The 21,454-nt window shown below is 57.7% G+C and overlaps 7 protein-coding genes across 7 annotated transcripts; 5 read left to right on the forward strand and 2 right to left on the reverse strand.

Moving 5' to 3' along the window:
• Positions 1 to 357: 357 nt before the first annotated feature.
• On the reverse strand, positions 358 to 1,255 carry GCG54_00008862 (NADH-ubiquinone oxidoreductase 20.8 kDa subunit; the record flags this gene model as incomplete). Its single annotated transcript, XM_045408821.1, has 4 exons — positions 358 to 510; positions 621 to 753; positions 889 to 1,149; positions 1,236 to 1,255. 4 exons carry the CDS (start codon positions 1,253 to 1,255, stop codon positions 358 to 360), a joined length of 567 nt encoding a protein of 188 aa, XP_045266564.1.
• Positions 1,256 to 1,851: 596 nt separating this feature from the next.
• On the forward strand, positions 1,852 to 3,063 carry GCG54_00008863 (Nucleoporin NUP57; the record flags this gene model as incomplete). The annotated part of the gene is made up of 3 exons (XM_045408822.1): positions 1,852 to 2,194; positions 2,259 to 2,905; positions 2,959 to 3,063. 3 exons carry the CDS (start codon positions 1,852 to 1,854, stop codon positions 3,061 to 3,063), a joined length of 1,095 nt encoding a protein of 364 aa, XP_045266565.1.
• A 2,144-nt stretch (positions 3,064 to 5,207) lies between these two features.
• GCG54_00008865 (putative glycine dehydrogenase (decarboxylating)) lies at positions 5,208 to 8,432 on the forward strand (the record flags this gene model as incomplete). Its single annotated transcript, XM_045408823.1, has 2 exons — positions 5,208 to 8,316; positions 8,371 to 8,432. The coding sequence occupies 2 exons, from the start codon at positions 5,208 to 5,210 to the stop codon at positions 8,430 to 8,432; spliced, it is 3,171 nt and encodes a 1,056-aa protein (XP_045266566.1).
• An 829-nt stretch (positions 8,433 to 9,261) lies between these two features.
• GCG54_00008866 (Carboxypeptidase Y-like) lies at positions 9,262 to 10,914 on the forward strand (the record flags this gene model as incomplete). The annotated part of the gene is made up of 3 exons (XM_045408824.1): positions 9,262 to 9,490; positions 9,541 to 9,624; positions 9,680 to 10,914. 3 exons carry the CDS (start codon positions 9,262 to 9,264, stop codon positions 10,912 to 10,914), a joined length of 1,548 nt encoding a protein of 515 aa, XP_045266567.1.
• Positions 10,915 to 13,832: 2,918 nt separating this feature from the next.
• Positions 13,833 to 17,202, forward strand: GCG54_00008867 (uncharacterized protein; the record flags this gene model as incomplete). Its single annotated transcript, XM_045408825.1, has 3 exons — positions 13,833 to 14,885; positions 16,173 to 17,098; positions 17,184 to 17,202. 3 exons carry the CDS (start codon positions 13,833 to 13,835, stop codon positions 17,200 to 17,202), a joined length of 1,998 nt encoding a protein of 665 aa, XP_045266568.1.
• A 668-nt stretch (positions 17,203 to 17,870) lies between these two features.
• On the forward strand, positions 17,871 to 19,334 carry GCG54_00008868 (uncharacterized protein; the record flags this gene model as incomplete). The annotated part of the gene is made up of 1 exon (XM_045408826.1): positions 17,871 to 19,334. The coding sequence occupies one exon, from the start codon at positions 17,871 to 17,873 to the stop codon at positions 19,332 to 19,334; it is 1,464 nt and encodes a 487-aa protein (XP_045266569.1).
• Positions 19,335 to 20,304: 970 nt separating this feature from the next.
• Positions 20,305 to 20,591, reverse strand: GCG54_00008869 (uncharacterized protein; the record flags this gene model as incomplete). The annotated part of the gene is made up of 2 exons (XM_045408827.1): positions 20,305 to 20,451; positions 20,511 to 20,591. 2 exons carry the CDS (start codon positions 20,589 to 20,591, stop codon positions 20,305 to 20,307), a joined length of 228 nt encoding a protein of 75 aa, XP_045266570.1.
• Between the last annotated feature and the right edge of the window lie 863 nt (positions 20,592 to 21,454).

Genomic DNA, 21,454 nt, shown 5'->3' on the forward strand with positions numbered 1-21,454 from the left:
TTTGGGATGTTGCTCGAAAGGAGGGGCGAGGTCGGATGAGGGAGGGGAAAACGCATGGCTGCTGTGGTCTCCCGACGGCGGCTAAGGATTGCGGTCTCCCGTGTGGGAAGATGGGGCGATGGTCCTGTCGCTGTTAGCTGTTTGTCATCGCTGGCTAAGTGTTGTCTCGACGCATAGCAGCAGACAAACACGCGAGTGAAAAACGAGGCGAGGACGAGAGCCGCAAAGCCATTGGTTGATCCCAGGTCTGATTGATGACATATGTACACAGCGTTTTTCTATCGCCAGCCTACATTTCTCTCTCCGCCTCAACGCAAAGCCAAAACGACGTTTCCCCGCATTCGTAGATCCAACCGTCTACGACGCCTGCTTGCTGCCCTCAGCCTTTGACGGGGGGATGAAGGGCTTGCCCTCCATGGTGTTGATGGCGATGTCGGCGTAGATCATGTGAGGGCGGAGCTCGACGGGGGTGACGCCGGGGCGCTGGTCAGGGACGTGCTTCTCCAGTTTCTGTGGGGGAAGTCAGCTTGTACTGTCCGTAGTCGGTGGCCAGAGAAGATGTTTCCTCTGTAGCGAAGCATTTGGTGTTCTCGCTGGGCCCATGGATGGTGATAACGTACCAGGTTCTCGTAAACACACTTGTTCAGCTTCCACTCCATCGGTCTGCACTGGTAGAGCTGGTGGTTGCGGTTCTCGATGCAGGTCCAGTGGGCGCGGAACTGCTCGAGGCAGTGAGTGTTGATGTCCTTGATCCTGTGTTTATTCCTGTCAGCCTTCTGTCGTGATATATGCCGCCCGCATCACCCATCTAGTCCATAGTCCGCCCAAAGATCCCCTGGCAGCCACTATATCCACCAACAACCACGAAGGGAAAGATCCAAAACGTACACGCTGGAGGCGCATCTCGTGACCCGGCGGCCCTCCTTCAAGCAGTCGAACTCGCCGCGGCCCGCGCTGTCCGTCTTGCACTGCATGAAGTCGTCATTGTATTCGCGGCAGCGGGCGCCGATGAAGTAGGACGCGGACAGCAGGGGCGCGGAGCTGGCGCCGACCTCCTTGACCTTGGGGATGTCGTCGGGGAGCGGGGCCGTGTCGACCTGCTGCTGCTGGTTGAATCTAATCGTATCGACGGTGGTTAGCTCGCTGTTGCTGGAACTTTTTTGGCGCGGAGGGATGAACACCCGGATTGGGCCAAGAGGCGCCAATTGGTACGGGGGAAGGAGGTGAAGACATACTGGGGCCGTCGGGAAGACATTGTTGCTGTTGTGGTGATGGCCGCGGGGGTGGGTGGGAGGACGGGACGTCGGGGACGGATTCGCGATTGCGTCGTCTGGCGGGCAAGCTTTCGACGGCTACGGACGCTTGGGAATTGAGGTGAGGTCGATTTAGCGGGTGTCTGATTGGTTCGGTTCGATGGCGAGGCTGGAGTGGAGCCTCGCTGTGTGGCGCGTCCCGGTGTGGGTGTGGCTGCTGCTTTCGGTGAAGCTCAGGTCAGGTACCTACCTGCAAGCTCCGATTTATTATTTTCGCGTCGCCGTTGCTTGGGGACCAGACGCCGACACTTTCAAGGGTAGCTTTCCGGTGGTGAATTTCGCACCCGCAGCCCCTATTGAAGACCTTCCTGCGACGTCTGCTTGCTGGCTCCTTCCAGAAGCACGATTTCATTATTCTTTTTTCGTCGTTTTGATACCCGCCAAGGCCCCTTATTTTCCCTTTTTCCTTTGACGATGCACTAAGGGTCCTGCATTGTTTTCTTCCGCGAACCGACTTTGCGCATCGATCTCAACTTCAGCCTTGCGACGACGACCGATTGACACCCGAAGTGACGGATAACCCATTTTTGTTGTCACCATGAGTCTATTCGGAGCGCCGAAGCCCGCTGGGCAGACGGGCGGTGGCCTTTTCGGCGGTGGAGGATTTGGCAGTACCTTGGGACAGTCGACGCAGCAGCCGCAGCAGCAGCAGCAGCAGCAGCAACAGCAGCAGCAACAGCAGCAGGGCGGCCTCAGTCTGTTTGGGCAGCCGCAGCAGAATCAAGGAAGCACCCTCGGCTTCGGTCAATCTCTCGCCCAGCCTCAGCAAGGCCAACAACAACAGCAACAGCAGCAGCAGCAGCAGCAGCAGATGCCCAGCCTGTCGCAGTCGCAAGCGCAGCTGTCCAGCTCACTCTGGCAGCCTGGCCGAGACACACCTCGTACGTAGCCCCCTTTTCCGTCCCTCTCACTGACCGAGCATCCATCTGATCATCTACCTCGCAGAGAACCAAAAGCCTATACCCGAGCAGATGGCCCTCATCATCGAGAAGTGGAACCCCACGAACCCCAACTGCGCCTTCAAGCACTACTTCTACAACAAGGTCGACGAGGCCGCGGTGCCCTTCTACAAGCCCGGCCCGCACGAGGACCCCAAGGAGTGGGAGGAGGCGCTGCAGAAGAAGCCCGCGCCGGGCTTCATCCCCGTCCTCTGCACAGGCTTCAACGGCGTCGCGGCGCGCCTGCAGACGCAGAAGAAGGTGGTCGGCGAGCTCAACGTGCGCCTGCACCAGATCAACGCCAGCCTGGACGCGATCCTGTCCCGGCACGACCTCGAGACGAGCGTGCGCGCGCTGGCGGCCCGCCGGCGGCACGTGGTGCTGCGGGAGCGGTGCCTCGCGCTCGCGGCGCGGGTGCAGGTGCTGCGCAACCGCGGCTACGCGATGAGCGGGGACGAGGACGACCTGCGGCTGAAGCTGGCGGAGCTGGAGCGCAGCGTGCAGGACCCGGCGCTGGCGGCGAGGGAGGAGGAGCTGTGGAGCAGGCTGATTGTGCTGAGGGACTACGCGGACCAGCTGATGAAGGAGACGAACAAGCCTGCTTTTGCGAGCGGCGAGGGCCTGAACGAGGAGACGGAGCACAAGACGAAGAAGGTCGGTTTTCTTGATGAGAGACTGTGTTTCATGCAGTGGCTAACATATTGCAGGTGTTGGAAGACTATGAGAAGCAGATTCAGCACCTCAAAAAGGAGGTCGAGTCGATCACGAAAGACTTTGAGCAGTGGGAGAAGGAGCGTAACCCGTCGTCATGAGTCGAACGAGGAGGGTTTCGGATTGAGATGTCAGATTCTTGTTATAATAGAGGACCGGACCGGCGCGAGCGGAAGCTTTTTTACATGTTGGGGTAGGAATCGTAGCTCATCGCCCGTCATAGGCACCAAAAATTAGTGAGGAGCACGTGGAAACGCAAACAGACGGGGTCCCTTGGGTGTCTCTAAAGTCGTGATGTTTGATTGTCCCTGGATTCCGATGTGATCTATAGTCATAGCCCATCCACACCAGCCGTTTGTACATTTGTACACATGATATTTTACAACGGGGATATTCTATGATTGTCCCTGTACACCCGTCTCCCAGCCAGGTTATGGCTCCCTATCTGCCGTATGCGTCTTCGTCTGCGGCATGTCTTTTGGAGGGTCTGAAGCAGAGAGTCTGCGTCTGTTTCTGTTCTCGAGCCCTATGGCAGGCCCATGAGGTTCATGTTTTGGTCGGTGATGGTGATTTACAGGACCTTGGAGGCGAGGTCGACGGCGAAGGGGGCTTTGAAGAGGCACGGTCAGTGAGGGCTCTTGAGGCTTGATGCAGGCTGTGGGGTCACTCACAGAGGTACAGCAGGACGGCAGAGACGAGGACCTGCTGGACGGTGAAGCTGGCCTCGGCCTCCATCTGCTTGATCTCCTCCTCGGAGAGCTGGGGGGGCGCGACTGCGGGACACAGCCAGGTCAGTTCTCTCAGTTCTTTCCGAAGGGTGCAACAGGGGGTACGTACATCCTCCGAACATTTTGACTGTGGGGTATTACGGTATCGACGGGACGGAGAGGTTGGTGATACTTTTGTTCTTCTGCGCGTGGCCCGGTTCAGCGATGATGTCGTCGCAAAAATTTAGAGATAGCTCCAGCTGGATGGGTCCCACGCACAATCCAGCCTGAGCGGTACGTACCTTTGCACCTGGTGCGGCTCTTTAGTGGTGGTGGGAATGCTGAAGTTTCTCACAGGCTGCGTAGCGGATGCCATTTCCACATGCACTCGGATTTGGCCACCGAGCACGTTCGGGTAGCCATCCGTCGCCCTGATGCCAGCACTGGAAACACCACACAACGCTGTGGTGGGGGAGCGCCACCCCTGTCCCTGTGCGGCTCGCGGTGCGCTTCCCTGAGTGGCTGGATGGTCTGATTTTGGCACAGTGATCCCGGGCCGAGGATAGCCCGTCGCATGTTTTGCAGTGTTGGCTTCGGGGGCCCCCAGGATGGAGGGGTGCTTGATGGCTGGGGAACTGCACCTGGAGCCGGATGGTTCTTATCGGGCTGGCCTTTAGCGCGCTTATCAGCGGACCTTAATATTTCTTGTCGCGATAAGGATTGGCGGCGGGCGGTTTCTCAGTGTGCGCTCATCAATTCCTGGCGCTGCGCTCAACCCGCAACGAACCGAAGGGGTGGTGGCAGACCGGTTCCTTTGGGCTGTTCAGGTACCTCCTCATCATGCCTTACCGTACTGAGGCCGGGTAGGTCCAATGCCAGTGAGGCACCTTTAGCATGGTAGGTGGGAGCTGCAGCAGAAGCGGCGGTAAGTATGTAGGGCGCTCGACTCAGAAACTGGCATCCCTGGACTCCCAATGGGACCCTTTTGCTTGTACCTTACACGCCTCAAAAAGCCAAAAATTCAAAGACGTTTGGCAGCCGGCTTCTCGCCGACTTCTCCAAATCCGAATCAGCCAACTTGTGGCCATTGCTACTCGCATCTGCAACGTTTTCATTTGTGTCTCACTCGATCAAGGTAGATAAAGATCCTGAAAAAGTCTCCGTGTCATCGTGTTTGAATCAACGGACGGGAGAAGGAGCGCGCTGTTGCTCTGGCCCCTCCACCCTCCCCCGTCCCGAGTCGGTCTCACAGGTGGCGACAAGGGTGTTGCTTTTCGAGCGGCAACGATATCGGTCTTCGGTCCCCGATCCGAGCAGCTCATACAAGAAAGACACCACCACCACCACAACGGCACGAACTTCTTGTTCACTCGCCTCTCCTTCTCTTCTTCTCTACTCACAACTTTCTTCACACAGAGGGTTCGTCAGTCGCTGTGGTCTGACCAGTCTCATTCTTTTCTTTTCTTCTTTCAGGGAAAAAGAGAGACCATACCTTCCCCCCTTCTTATCGCCACACCCATACCTATACACACACAGCCATGGCATCACTGAGGTTGCCCCTCTCCCGCCAGCTTCGGCTGGTGGCTCCGCGGTCGAGAGTCGTCGGTCGCCAGACGGCCCCCTCACCGTGGGTTTGCAACTCTTGCGTTGCCTCCGGCATGGCCCCGAGCCGTGTTACTCGCGTGAGAACATTCTCCGCGATGACTGCCCACGCCCAGGCGACGAGCAGGCAAACTTCCGTGGACGCCTCCCTTGAGCCGCTCCAGAGGCCCGAGTCGTTCATCCCCCGCCACATCGGCCCCGACGTCAGCGACGCCGAGGCCATGCTCAAGGCGCTGGATCCCCCCGTGAAGACGATTGACGAGTTTATTGCCCAAGTACTGCCTCCGGATGTCTACTCCGAGAGGAAGACATTCGCGTGGGACAATGAGGGTCCCATGGATGAGAGCAAGATTCTGGCAAAGGCGACGGCCTGGGCCAAGGCTAACGAGGCCGCCCCGAAGCCCTTGATTGGCGCCGGATACAACCCGAGCGTCACTCCCAGAGTTATTCAGACCAACGTTTTGGAGAGCCCCGCGTGGTACACCAGTTACACACCCTACCAGCCCGAAATCAGCCAGGGCCGTCTCGAGTCGCTCCTCAACTACCAGACCATGGTCTCTGACCTGACGGGTCTGCCGATTTCCAACGCCAGTCTTTTGGACGAGGGTACGGCCGCCGCCGAGGCCATGACTCTGTCCATGAACGCGCTTTCCAGCTCTCGCGCAAAGAGGCCCGGCAAGACTTTTGTTGTGTCCGACCTTGTTCACCCCCAGTCCATCTCCGTCTTGAGGAGCAGGGCCCAGGGTTTCGGCATCAAGGTCGAGGTTGTCGACATCAGCAGCGCCGAAGAGAAGATCAAGGCGCTGGGCCAGGATTTGGTCGGTGTCATGGTCCAGTACCCCGACACCAAGGGCAAGGTTGAGGACTTCAAGGGCCTTTCCGATCTCGTGCACTCCCAGGGCGCCCTTCTCAGCGCCGCCACCGATCTCTTGGCACTGACGGTTCTCACTCCCCCCGGCGAGTGGGGTGCCGACATCGCCTTCGGCAGCGCCCAGCGTTTCGGTGTTCCCCTCGGCTTCGGCGGCCCCCACGCCGCTTTCTTCGCCGTCAAGGAGGCCCACAAGCGCCGCATGCCCGGCCGTCTTGTCGGTGTCTCCAAGGACCGCACCGGTCGTCGTGCTCTGAGACTGGCTCTGCAGACCCGCGAGCAGCACATTCGCCGTGAGAAGGCCACCAGCAACGTTTGCACTGCCCAGGCTCTGTTGGCCAACATGGCTGCGTTGTTCGCCGTCTACCACGGTCCCGAGGGCCTGAAGGAGATTGCGTCGCGACTCATCCGCCTTGCTCGTGGTGTTCAGGCTGTTGCCGAGGCTGTCGGCTTGGAGACCGAGCAGAGCGGAGCCAGCCCCGACGGCAAGGTTCTTTTCGACACTGTCGTCATCAAGGCTGGTGACAAGGCGCAGAAGATTCTGGAGGAGGGCAAGAAGGCCGGCCTGGGTTTCCGCGACTATGGAAATGGTGACGTTGGTATCAGCGTCAACGAGCACGTCAACGAGGAGGTGTTCAACACGATTGCCACTGTTCTCGGCAACGTCACCGGTGCCCAGACCGCCGAGGTTGCCAGCAAGGCTTACGCTGCTCTCACCGAGAGCATCACTGAGCTTATTCCTACCTCTCTCCGCCGCCAGTCTGAGTACCTCACTCACCCCGTTTTCAACACCCACCGCAGCGAGACCGAGATTCTCCGCTACATCCACCACCTGCAATCCAAGGATCTCTCTCTAGTTCACTCCATGATCCCTCTCGGCTCTTGCACCATGAAGCTCAACAGCGCCACTGAGATGGCTCTCATCTCTCTGCCTGGCTTCTCCACCATCCACCCTCACACTCCCGCCAGCGAGCTCAAGGGCTACACCGCCCTTATTGAGGAACTCTCTGAGCAGCTCAAGGGTATCACTGCTATGGACGCCGTGTCTCTCCAGCCCAACTCCGGTGCTCAGGGTGAGTTCGCCGGTCTCCGTGCCATCCGCAAGTATCTCGAGCAGAAGCCCGACGGCAAGAAGCGCGACATCTGCCTGATTCCCGTCTCTGCCCACGGCACCAACCCCGCCTCTGCCGCCATGGCCGGCATGCGTGTCGTTCCCGTCAAGTGCGACCCTGTCACCGGTAACCTCGTCATCGAGGACCTCGAGGCCAAGTGCAAGCAGTACGCCGACCAGCTCGGTGCTTTCATGGTCACCTACCCCAGCACCTACGGCGTCTACGAGCCCGGCGTCAAGAGGGCCTGCGAGCTTGTCCACCAGTACGGCGGCCAGGTCTACATGGACGGCGCCAACATGAACGCCCAGATCGGCATCTGCTCCCCCGGCGAGATCGGCGCCGACGTCTGCCATCTCAACCTGCACAAGACCTTCTGCATCCCCCACGGCGGTGGCGGCCCCGGCGTCGGACCCATCTGCGTCAAGGAGCACCTCGCCCCCTACCTCCCCGCGCGCTCCGCCGACGCCGAGGAGGCCATGGTCTCCAGCGCGCCCTTCGGCAGCGCCGGCATCCTCCCCATCAGCTGGGCCTACAACGCCCTCATGGGCAACGACGGCCTGCGCCTGGCCACCAAGACGGCCATCCTCAACGCCAACTACATCCTCTCCCGCCTCAAGCCGCACTTCAAGATCCTATACACCAACGAGAACGGCCGCTGTGCGCATGAGTTCATCCTCGACGCGCGGCCCTTCAAGGAGACCGCCGGCGTCGAGGCGATCGACATCGCCAAGCGCCTGCAGGACTACGGCTTCCACGCGCCGACGATGAGCTTCCCCGTCGCGAACACGCTAATGATCGAGCCGACGGAGAGCGAGAGCAAGGAGGAGCTGGACCGCTTCATCGACACGCTGATCAGCATCCGCGAGGAGATCCGCGAGGTCGAGGAGGGCAAGCAGCCGCGCGAGGGCAACGTGCTCAAGATGGCGCCGCACCCGCAGGCGGACGTCATTCTGGGCGACGGCGAGGGCAAGTGGGAGCGTCCGTACTCGCGCGAGAAGGCGGCGTACCCGCTGCCGTTCTTGAGGGAGAAGAAGTTCTGGCCTAGTGTGGGTCGTGTTGACGACAGTGAGTTTCCCCCTTGAGATGGATGTGTGAGTGACGGCGGCTAACAGGATGCAGCGTACGGCGACACCAACCTCTTCTGCACATGCCCTCCTGTCGAGGACACCACCCAGGCGTAAAGCAATGATTGCGCGCATCTCATAGACGTGATACCAGCAGAGAAAGACATAGACCGCCCTGGTTCTATATCATGACTGCATGACGACATCCAAAGGACAGGGCCCGAGGCGCTGTCGACTAATTCAACATTCGACGGTGCCTCGGAGATTCCATCCGATATACGTTATACATCTAAATATTTCTGATGACTTTTTTTCTTCAACATTTTACATCCCTACAAGCGAGCGGGGATATGAGTTCCTACGATTTCAACAGGGGGATACACATTATATAAGGGGTTATTGGGGGTCCAGTCAAGAGACCTACCTGGAGTTCAACAACACGAGAGAGAAATGGGGTTCTGCATCATGGGTTACGTGTCGTATTTGGTAGACTGGCATAGGGCCGGAAAATGATATTCTCAAGTTCACTAGTTGTGCTACACTGTGGGGCCGTGAGACTGCTTACTCGGATGACATCCGCAGCATATTCATCAGACTATTTTGCTGTTTATTGCAGACGAGGATATTCTTCGACTCAAAAACCATCACCGGAATGTTATCGCAAGCTAACTTTCTCGGCACGAGACCTCACTGTGGGTGACGTCTGGGGGTTCGAATCCCACCGACCCCACTTTCCAGCCGGCCTTCCTTATCGGGACGCCGTGCCAACCGCTCAGTAGCAAAACATGCGGCCCGGAACCTTGATGTCTTCATCCCATCTTCATCAACTCATCGCACCGTCACTCATCAATTGGAAGCGCGCTCTATCAATTCAGGCTTGATGATAAGAAACATTGAGTCCCTGACTGATACTCACACTTCGTGGACGATTTGAGAACCACCCAAGATGGCTCGTCTCGCGGCGTTGGCCATCACGGGCCTCACGCTCATCGCGCGCCTCACCGGAGCCGTCGCGACGCAGGCCGACATTGAAAACCCCGAGTTCATGACGTTCTCCGTCCCCGAGCACCCCAACCATGCCATTCGGATCAAGGAGCAGAGCGACGAGATCTGCGCCGCTGGGTCGCGGCAGTGGACCGGCTGGTTGGACACCGGCGGCAAACACCTCTTCTTCTGTGAGCCACACACTCCTCACGCTCATCGCATTTGCTGACCGAGATGAAAGGGTACTTTGAAAGTCTCAACGACCCCGAAAACGATCCCCTCAGCCTCTGGATGACAGGCGGCCCCGGTGGCAGCGGCCTCGTCGGTAAGTCCCAATCCTCATCCGTAACAAAGTCTCACGAAACTGATGCCAACCCCAGGAATGATGCTCGAACTCGGCCCCTGCCTCATCTCCCCCTCCGGCAACTCCACCGTTCACAACCGCTACGCCTGGAACGCCAACTCGTCCATGATCTTCATCGACCAGCCCGCCGGCACGGGCCTCTCCTACCACGACCCCGGCGTCCCGGGCCCCGCCACCTCCGCCGCCGCCGCCGCCGACATGAACGTCTTCCTGCGCATCTTCTACACCGCCTTCCCGCGCCTGCGCGCCCTGCCCTTCCACATCGTCGGCGAGTCCTACGGCGGGCACTACATCCCCACCCTCGCGGCCGAGATCGTGCGCTACAACACCGAATCCCCGGCGCCGGATTTCAAGATCCCGCTGAAGAGCGCCATGATCGGCAACGGGTTCGTGAGTCCGCGGGATACGACGTGGGGGTACTACGAGACGCTGTGCACGACGAAGCCGGGCGTGCCGGCGCCCGTGTTCAACGAGAGCTTATGCGGGCAGATGGCGGCGGCGCTGCCGCGGTGCATGTACCTCCAGGAGGCGTGTTATGCGTTCCCGGACCCGATTGTGTGCGAGGCCGCGGGGGCGTTTTGCTTTGGGCACGTGGACGAGCTGTATTACCGCGACGTGCGCAAGGGCGGGCGGAATCCGTTCGACATCACGGCGCCGTGCGAGACGGAGAGTATATGCTACAAGGCGGGCGACGGGATCGAGGAGTATGTGAAGAGTGATAAGGTGTGGCGGGCGCTGGAGGTGCCTGCGGCGGTGGACCGGGAGAATTTCACCCTGATTTCGATGGAGGTGAACCACGCGTTCGAGGTGGCCGGGGACGTGTTTTTGAGCACGGAGAGGGAGGTGAAGTATATCCTGGAGAAGGGGGTGGATGTGCTGATTTATAATGGAGATTTGGATCTGGCGTGTAACACGGCGGGCAACATCCGGTGGGCGGAGAAGTTGGCGTGGGATGGGCAGGTTGAGTTTGGGGCGAAGGAGTTTGGGGTGTGGTTTGCGGAGAAGGGGGGCGGGGTCGTGAGGGCGGGGAGATGGAAGGAGGTTGTGAAGAGGCTTGGGGGCAAGGACACAAGGTTCGCGTTTGTGACGGTGGAGGGGAGCGGGCATATGGTGCCGTTGGATCAACCTGAGGTCGGTTTGGAGATGGTGAGGAAGTGGATGTTTGGCAGCTTTGAGGAGGCGGCGAAGGGGAGTGTTGAAGTGAAGGTTGGTGGGCAGGGAAGGGAGGAGCAGTGGTCTCTGGAGTTGTGAGGGGATCGACGCGCTGTCAGTCTGAGACCGGAAGTTGACGATGTGGAGATGATGGATGGGTTTGTTAATGGCTCAGATGGCCCAGAATGCATCATGACCCATGACACCTGACGTTAATCGAAAAGCAAGCTCTCATGAGCAAACAACTCTGGTGCAATTCATCAGATCGGTTTATGGAAACAGACTGAACGTCAAATGTTTATGCCTTGACTGCGCGTGGACGTGATTTATGATGCCTCTTGAACCAAAATAACATTTAATTTAGGATATTCTGGTGACTGTTACCACCAATGTCAGGACATATGTGGAAGCGATTGAAAGCAGGAATGAAAACATCTCAGTCGATTCAGATACTCAGATCAAGATCCGACAGCCTTTGGTGTCACCTGAGGCTACGATGGTTCTCAGAAATGTTCCAGCGAAGTTGACATCCGTCATGTATATGTCATCTCGATAGCTATCCAAAATTGCTATGATTGAGCATCACCGTTTGGAAGGTTGGTTCAACGCATGACTGTCAGCCTTGCACGGGCGATTTGTACATCCATTGGCTCGAAGGGCCAAGACGTCTTACATGTTGGTCCTCTGCATGTCATCATCAGATGTGGAAGGTATCTACCGATGATTTGAGTTGCGACGGCAGCATTGGGGCAACGGTTAATGATCCTCCACTTGTGAGAATTCGGCATATCAGATGCGCGCCATATGTCGACCCGGAAAACGACTTGAACGGGGCCGCCCGAGGTCCGGGGGAAAGGGTGTGGTGATTGGCCTTGATACGGTGATTGTCGGGTTGCAAAAGTACTCCGCCGACGTAAGAGTGGCATCGTCGATATTGCCAACTCATTGCTGGCTTGTTGGTCCACCTCAGTGGAGGTTCGGATCTTGGCTGAGAGTCCTGGTGGGCCAGTCCTGATCCTAGAAGATACGGCTGCTGAAGAGACTCCAGGATAATGAGGGTTCTTATCAATCAGTCAGTGGACAATGGAATCGTCGAGGTCGGTTCAAATTGCAGTGCAAATGCAGCCCAGCCCAGGATAGGGTGGCTTGACTTGATGGATCATGGCTGAGCTGACGGAAGAAGTCCGACGGCAGCTTCTCAAGCAAGCGGAATTGAATTCGACAGTCGGTCAGCCGTTGCCAAGACACGAGGGAAAGAGGGAAACAGCGTTGGTCTCGAAGGATTTGGAAGGAGCGAAATCCCTGTCGCTTTAGCGTCTTCAGCCGACCCACTCATCATTGTTCGAGACCCACTTCCACGAGCTGGGGTGCACGGGCGCCTTGAGCAGTGAACGAACGGCAGGCACAGGACACTTTTGGGGCAGTTGCCGCTTGAGAGATGGGCAGGATGGATGAGACGGGAGTGCTTGAACCGGGCATCTTCTGGAAGCTTCAACTTCACCCATCGCTTAATCAAGGCAGACGCCGATAGCAACAACAGGAACGGACGGACGACATGATTGAGATCGAAGCCACGCCATCGACCAAACATTTTTTCCCGTTCATCTCGTCATCAAGGATGAGCCATGCCATGCCATGCATGCCCTTGGGTCACAACCTCCACCGCGGGCATCCTCCCAGCTGGACATCTCAAAGTCAATTGGACGCGCCGCCGCTCACGTTACACGAGCCACGAGGTGGCGCCCGCGTCTGGATGCCGTCAGATGAGACTGCGGTCCGCGGATGTCCTTTCAGGTCCAGTGCTGGTTCCGACGTCGTGGGAGCAGCGTCGTAGGGCTAAGGAAGAAACTCTCGACCCCCAAAAGCGTCGCCTTTGACCATTGCAACTGGCCAAAAGTCTACAGAGTTTGACTCTGCATACAGAAGTCGGACCTATCAAGCTCGCAAACATCAAGACCAACTTGTACGCCCTCGCGCAGGCGCTTCAACGACCTGTTATCCCCCCATCCACCCAGTCACCACCGTCCGTGGAACCTTCGCCGCTGTCATGCATCCCAGCGAATCCTTCGACCGTCCCTCTCTATCATTCAGCCCTGTCGAGATGCGTCTGTCGCTCTCAGTGTCAATCTGGCCATGTTGCCCAAATCAATGGACTACGGAGTCAGAGGTATCTTTGTAGGTCAGTTCCGAATTATGAAGATGAGCTCTGCTGTCTCTTCATTGCAACCCGCAAGGATCAAGGCTCTTGCGTCCCAGCACCCCAACCTGATAAGGCCAAGGCTTGAGCTCACCACCAGCAGCACGCGAAGTTGAGGGAACACGAGAGACTGCATGGTTCATTGCAACACAACCAGAACCATTCAGACGGCTTGAACTCCCACCCTCGTCAATTCCATGCTCTCTCTCCAGGGCCCATACCCACAGTCCGGGGATAATTTCTGCGTGCCTTCTTCCACCCAACAGACCCCATAGAGCTCCCAACCCCTGTTGCCCTGCGGTTCTGGACCCCTTTTTGGCGCCGACCCTCCGATGCTGCCCTGGGATTCTGCCGGTTCTTCTTTCGCGCCATCTGCTGTGCAAAGAGCAGAAGCATTTCCCCCGAAGACCCATCAAGTCTATCGGCATTGGAGAGAAGCGAGAATTGGCCTGGATTCCTCGCAGTCAATCCCCGCTTGCTTTTCCCTTCTCAAAGATCCTCCATCCTTCGCTTCCACTTTCAATCTCCCAGAGTTCATCCCAAAACCAGCAAAAAGCTGCTGCCTGCCAACGAGTGGACGTGATCCTCCCGACATCGTCTCAAGACATACCACGGCGTCGGTTCCGAACAGCACCTAGTGGCACGGCTCCGCAGCCATCGGCGCGCTTCGAGACCCCAAGTCGCATACAGGACTAGACTCCTGTGTGCAGACCGTCTTGTCCTAGCTCCTCGACTACCCCGTCTCGCGTATCGGGTCCCGTCTGTTGTGTTGCACTTCTCTGGTCCCTGACCCCGCGATCCTACACGGTCGCCGCCCGCCATGGCGGCCACCGCGACATCGTCCTCATCGTCGACGGCAACGAGTACCTACAGCAGTGTTGTCGTCACAAGTTTCCCCTTCAACCCACTGACTACTCAATTCGTGGCGCCGACGTATTGCAGTGGCATTTACAATGGGGCCGTCTACATGGTTGACCCCCAAGAGAACTGTCTGCCCACGAGCCATTCGAAAGACGAGACAGCATACTACTCGCCAGGATATGTCTGTCCTGAAGGCTACATGACAGCCAGAGTCGACAACAAGGGCGTTCACAGCATCACGACAGTCACTTGCTGTCCTTATCGCAGCGATATCATCCTCTCGGCGGTCGACCCTGCCACTCTTTCTGGCCAGTGGATTGGGCTCTTCTGCACATGGATTGCGCCGGAGGGCACGCGCATCGACATCGTGCACACCGCCGATACGAGCACGTGGATTGAGCAAGAGTATGTCACATCCCCGGGCGGTGTCAACGCCTTCGGCGTCCGCATGGTCTACCAGTCGACCGACGTGGCTTCAGCGACAGTGACAGCTACGGTCTCCCCTACGAGCACTGGCAACGTCACTGCACCTCAAGAAACCTCATCGCCGGGACTATCCACCGGGGCATCCATTGCTATCGCGGCTGTCGTCCCGGTTGTCGTTCTAGGCCTGATTGCTGGCGCCCTGTTCTGGTGGTGGAGGAAACGCCAGGCGTCCAAGTACAACCACGTAAACGGCAGCGGAACGCCTCAGGGCGCAAATGGATTGCCACCCGCAAACCCCATGCAGCAGCAAGTCCACGAGGCACCGTCAGTGCAGCAGTACCAGGACCCAAACGCGTATCAACCGCACCATCATCCGCCTATGCAGACGATGCCCTCCACACAGTCCTTCCCTTCGACATACCCGTCATCAACAGCGGCACCATCTAATCAATCGCCCACCGTCCCATTCTCTCAGCAGTATGGCCACAATGGGACGTACACCAGCTACGCGGGATACAAGCCTCCGGGGGCGACGGAGGAAAACACATCACCGGGGCAGACGTTCACATCGGAGCTCCCAGCTCCCGTGCCGAGGGAACTCCCGGAAGACCGACCGAATCACACGCCATCGGGACAACACATTGACCACCAGAAGATGATGGGTATACCCAAGTGAAGGAGACTGCAGCGGTGGCTGGTTTAAGCATTTGGCGGAGTACTCGGCATTTTTTCTGCGGGACGGCGCGGCGTTGGGGCGTCGTGTCTATCCATCTTACCAAGACCGATCCAGGCACATGTTTTCCACATTTACACAGCGTTGCGCGCAATGCTTATCACAGTAGCATCCGAGGCAAACACGCCGAATTGAACGACTAATAATCAGACATACTCTCTTCAAAACCCACTCTGTGTGCAGTCCTTCAGTCGCCGCGTTCGAGACGGCTGGCAGGCGACGAAAACCCGTTTGGATGATCTGCCGCGATGCCGCCTATCCGTCTCACCATCAGCACCAAAATACTTGCGCCTTGCTGGGCTGGCAAGGGATGTGGCTGAGCCATGGAAAGCTTAGCTTGTTCGACGCAAATGTATCGGCTACTTAAGTGCTGACACCTCGTCAAGCCACCCAGCTCGTAGCGAGGACTTGATTGACCACAAACGAAAGTAGCTGGGGCTTTCTGGGCTCTCAGCTAGCCATTTCGACACTAGATTGCACTTCTGGTGGCCAAAGGAGCTAAGTCATTGTCAGTATTCACAGAACAACCTGACGAAGGATTCGCGAATGCTGGGCTGCGGCGGCCATGGTCCTTGGTCCCATCCATTCTTAGCGTCGTGCTTCCTTAGTGTACGGATGTCCCTTTGGCGTCTGCCTACGAGCGGATCCTCTCAAGCATGGGATCGTCATTGGACTTCTGAGCCAGTGTGAGTGGCTGGCCAGGACGGCGGGAGTGAGAGCAGAGAGAGCAAGACTAGTTCGAGCGAAGGATTCGTCAAAACTAGTTTGACTCCTAATAGCCCTGTTCTCCTGTTCAACCTAAGCTTCTTCCTTTCTCCTTCTTTTTCCTCTTGTTTTCTGCTTCTGCGCGTAACACGAGACCATACCCACTTGCTGTCACTTTGCGAATTGCAATCGCTTTCATGTTATCAACGCATTAGAATCCACAAAACAGCCTCATCACATTCACTCGAGGACCCATACACGGCACAGGGATTCCCCATACGAAGCTCCCAAAGTCCTTTCGATCGGGCAAACCGTCCCCAATCCCACTCCTGGGCACCATTGCGACAGAATCATCACACAATGGCGGCGGCAACATCAACCTCGAAAACGCGCTACGTCGCCTCAACCTTCCCCGAAAACCCCCTTCCGACGCAGAACTTTGACCCGCCGTCCTCCTGCTCCGGCGTGTACTGGACAAACTCCGTCTTCGCCATCGACAACGACCCGGCCTGCTTGCCGAACAAGTTCAACGGCGCCAGCACCGCCTTCTACTCCCCTGGCACCGCCTGTCCGACGGGCTACACCGCGCAGCCGCAGTGCTCTCGGAACAACGGCGTGCGCAGCATCACGACCGTGACGTGCTGCCCGCACCGCGGCGACATCACGCTGTCATGCGTGGAGAACGACCTGACCCTGGCGGAGAGGTGGGAGACGCAGTTCTGCACGTGGATGGCGGGCCCAGCGACGGTGGTGGAGTATACGCTGGTCTCCGGGGGCAGCACGTCGAGCGCGGCGGCGACGATGAGTGATAGAGACGGCATCAACGCGTACGGCATCCGGATGGTGTACCAGGCCAGCGATCTAGTCTCAAACACCGCATCGGCGACGGCCACGGGCACCGACAGTGGGGCTGGGACAACGAGTACCGGCGACAGCGGCGGCAGCAGCAGCGACTCCTCTACGAGTGACGGGCTTTCGACGGGGGGCATCGTCGCCGTGGCGGTCGTCGTTCCGGTCGTTGTCATCGCGATACTTGCAGGTCTGTTCCTGTGCTGGAGGAGGCGGAAGCACAAGTATGCGGGCGTGCAGCAGACGCAGCCTGGGTCAGACGGGCAGACGCCGCCTCAGCAGAGCGCGTACGCGTACCAGAACAGCAACTACCAGGGCAGCAGCTACGCGCCGAGCGAGATGGCTGGAGGGAGCGTCGCGGGGTATTACCAGAACGACAAGGTGCTGCAACCGGGGCAGGGAGTCGCGGGGCAGCAGTTTAAGGGGTACCCGCACCAGACGCCGGCTGCGCCTGCTGAGTTGCCGGTGGGAGAGGCGCCGGCGGAGTTGGATGCTAGCGGAGGTAATGGGAGGTAGTTGGAAAAGGAGTTCTGATGAGAAAGGGAGTTTCGAGACGGATATATCATGGTTCTTTGTGTTGGGGGACTTTTCAGACAGCATTCAGACGGGCATGTAGGTGACTAGCGGGAGTTGAAGAGGGTGATTGGGCTTACGCTTTATAACTTCTTCGTATATGAGCCACCCAGTACAGATATTTAAATGACATGACCAATTATGATAAAAGAAATAATACTCGTTCAATTTATATTGAGACGCGAATTTCGAAGAGTTGAACTAGAAGCTCAAATCAGCGCATCATCGTCGCTGTGGCCTTGGGATAGTCGAACGATAAGCCAGACTAGGAACTCACCGAAAACGCAAAAAGTTTCGATGTCGAGGTGAGAAGTTGAAAGAATGATAGCCTGAAAGTACGCATCGGACAATCACACCGACCAAGCTCCGGGGCGCCGACGTCCGGGGCTGCATCTTCCCGAACGATGCCCCCAGCGTCACCGGGCCCACACCGCCTGCGCTTCCTGGACAAATTTTACCCCGCCACCCCGCCATCCAAGCTGCAAAAAAATTCACCTCTGCGTTGCTGCCGACCCTGCTTATCAAGCACGCAGAACTTCCTCGACGCATTAATAAACCACGTCCTCTGGTTCCTGCGCCTCTTTTTAATATCCAGATACCCAGCGCGACTGACAGTCTACTTCTGACAGTCGACGAGCGCATTCCATTCTTCAGCGCAATCCCATCGAAAGAACCCAACCCAGAGCAAACCGACCGAAAGAAAAGCCCAAAATGTCCGCCCACAACGACGACCACGAGGAGCCCGAGATGCTCGGCGCTGACGAGGTCGGTGAGGAGGTCAACATCGACAATGACGACGTCGCCATGGACTCGGACGACGACAACGAGGAAATAACCCTCCACAACGACTCTGTCGCCTACTTCGACGCTCACAAGGACTCCGTCTTCACCATTGCCCAGCACCCCATCCACCCGACCATCATCGCGACCGGCGGCTCTGAAGGCGACTCCGACGACGCCCCCGGCAAGGGCTACCTCCTCTCCACCGCCGCCGCCGCCTCGCGCCCCGTCCTCCCCGCCTCCTTCTCCGGCGAGACCCCGCAGCAGAGCACCAGCCTCGACGCAATCTACCCGATCGACGGCCACACGGACAGCATCAACGCGATCGCCTTCACCCTCCCCAAGGGCGACTTCCTCGTCAGCGGCGGCATGGACGGCAAGCTGCGCGTGCACGCCGTGCGCGTCAACTCGCCCACCGCCGAGGCCGCGAGCGTGCAGATCAAGTTCATCGCCGAGGCGCAGGAGGTCCCCGAGATCAACTGGATCGCGCCCTGCCCGTCGCCGCAGTACCCCAACACCATCGCCCTCGGCGCCAGCGACAACTCCGTCTGGGTGTACACCATCGACATCGCGGCCGGCGGCGGCGACCCCGCCAACTGCCTGCAGCTCGTGCAGACGTACTGGCTGCACCAGGCCCCCTGCACCGCGGGCGCGTGGACCCCCGACGGCAGCCTGCTGTGCACCGTCGCCGAGGACTCGAGCTTGTACGTGTGGGACGTGTGGGGCGAGGCGGCGGCCAAGGGGCTGGTCGAGAGCAACGGGCAGACGACGGTGAGCATGACGGCGCAGGACCAGCGGTTCGAGGTCGAGGGCGGGCTCTACAGCGTGGCGGTGGACCCCAAGGGCGCGCTCGTGGCCGTCGGCGGCGCGGGGGGTGCGATCCGCATCGTCAGCCTGCCGCGGCTCGCGAGCAGCGCGCAGGCGGGCAAGGGCGGCAAGAGCAAGACGGCGGCGGACGTGGCGGCGGGCGGGCAGATCCTGGCGAGCCTGCAGACGGCGTCGGACGGCATCGAGACGCTGAGCTTCACGGTTGCGGCGGGCGGGCCGGGGCAGGCGTCGACGCTGCTTGCGGCGGGCTCGGTGGACGGCAGCATTGCGGTGTTTGATGCCGGCAGGAGGTTCGCTGTGAGGAGGAGCTTGCCTGGCGCGCACGAGGATTTCAGCGTCGTCAAGGTGGAGTTTGTCAAGAACTCGTGGCTGCTGACAAGTTGCGGCATGGATGGTGTTGTGAGGAGGTGGGATCTGAGGGCGGCGGATGCTGGGTTGGTGAAGGAGTGGAAGGGACACATGGGTGGTGGCGAGGGCGGAGGTGTGTTGGGATTCGTGCAGGGTGAGACCGGGGAGAGAGTCGTCACTGCTGGCGATGACGGTGTTGTTCTTGTTTTTGAGGCTTGAGAGAGTGTGTGTTTTAAGGGGAGGATTGAATATGGTTTCTTTATGAGGGGATAGACAAAATGGGGTGGTATAATACCGCGACATTGCGGGATGATTTGCTGGATCAGATAGGTCCTGATGAAATGAGATTTACGTTTTACTGACAAAGGAGATTGTGTCTTGAAAGGCTTTGTGTGAAAATCAAGGTGGTTTTGTGTGGAATGGTTGAGATTGGACAATGAGACATGGTCCGTTGAGTTCGTCTGATGGGGTGCGGGACTTAAAACGGACGATTTGCGACTTTGGCAGGATCTCATCGCCGGTCTTTGCCCTCATCATCCCTTGCAAAAATTTCGTCTTTCCACACGTCACTCAATAGAAGAACGGCATCGCATTGTCGGCCACCCGCGAACGACTGCCAAATGACCCAGTTTCAATGGGACCAGGTCCTCGGATTCGCCTTGATGGTCTGCGGGATCATCCAGTTTCCACGAGTCTGCTTGTGTCTAGCAGTATCTTGGTTATCCTGGAAGACCGTCGTCGTCTGTAGGTTTCTCGAATCACTGCGCCCGGCAGCGCGTGATCATGCATGAGATATTGACATTGGTGTTAGGGTATGCTGTGCTAGGCATTTACCCGTTCTTGGAGAACATTGCGGGACCGCTGACGCGGGCGTTACTGTTGGGCCCATGGAGGGCTGGGTAGAGTCTGCCGTGGTGAGTAACATGGTCACGAACAGTACGCATTTGCATGAGCTTGCGTACGAATGTCAGGCGCGCTCAATGAAAATAACGACTTCATACATCATAGCTTTGACTCTCCGTACGAATAATTATTAGAGATTGATTTGTTAGGCTTCATATCTCGTTAGACTACCTCATGTAGTCACCACTGTATCAACCGCTTCTTCAGCGGCAATCTTTTTAAGTGGTATGGTACCATCCTCTCTCCATCCATTCCTCGCTACTGAAACCACTCGATGTGTGCAGTCTTAGTTGGAGCGACCACCTTGGCCAACGTTGTCACCCTTGGCGAGACCCTGGCTCTGGCCTCCGCTGGCGTCCTTGCCGTCAATGGCAAGACCCTTCTCGATCTCAGGCATGGGGGCGGTCTTGTCGGCACGGTCGACGTGAGAATCCTAATACAACCTGTTAGTATTGAGATCCAAGGAAGGAAGCTGCACCAGGTGCGACGTACCTTGATGGCACCAGCGCCGTGGACGATGTCGTGGCCGGCCTCAACGGCGTTGTCAGAGGCACCAGATCCGTCGCGAGGCATGATATTTGATTTTTGGTGATGTATATGGACTTGTGGTAGGTGTAAGGTAGTTGCTTTGGGAAGCAGTTCGATGTTGTTCTTGAGGAAGATGTGAAGGGTCGTTATGGTTGAAGGATAGAAGGCACAATTGGAAGGGGGCTGAGGAAGCTATTTAAAAAGACCTTTTACCTCACCTCGAGCTCCCAGAGCTCTGATATCGAATTGACGTCACGCAGGGAAGGTGCAAGTGCCTCCCGGGTACCTGCCGCCGTAGAGCTCCCCCCTTGTTAACGTCATTGATGGTGGGGCAAGCCCCGCCACGGTCTCCGCCCCGCGATGTCAGATCGCAGATCTTAGGTGGGATGGCCCGGAGGAAACGCCCCGTGTCGCGTGGTCAGACTTGCTTGGCCACCCTCAATTGAGAAAGCAATGAGGTGGTTTGGTCACGAGATTGTCTATGTATGGGTCTAGAAACTCTTTGCAGCCTTATTTTCATTGTGTCGTTCCTGTTTTCCGACATAAAGGTTGTGGATTGACCTGCTTGGCGTCCGTGCTTGAGGGGCCGCTTGGATGATGACGACAGTGGATGGCGGCTTGCTTATTGGAATCGGAAACTGAAGCTTCTTGGAAACAAGTCACGATGCTTTACCTTGTTGCCTTGATGCGGTCTACATGTATCTCACAGTTGTCGTCTTCAAACGGCCATTGTCCAAACCCATTTAAGACGATGTCACGTCAACCAGGGAGCATACAATTGAGTTGCACAAAAACCCCATTACACAGCAATTCACAGCCCAATTTCAATTCTTGAAAAAAAAAGAATTAAAAAAAACAACGCCTTATTTGTACAATTACCCGAACCAGCCGGCCCCCAACTTCGATCC

The sequence above is a fragment of the Colletotrichum gloeosporioides genome (genome assembly GCF_011800055.1).
Source record: "Colletotrichum gloeosporioides strain Lc1 chromosome Unknown consensus_30, whole genome shotgun sequence".
In the NCBI taxonomy this organism is placed as follows: domain Eukaryota; kingdom Fungi; phylum Ascomycota; class Sordariomycetes; order Glomerellales; family Glomerellaceae; genus Colletotrichum; species Colletotrichum gloeosporioides.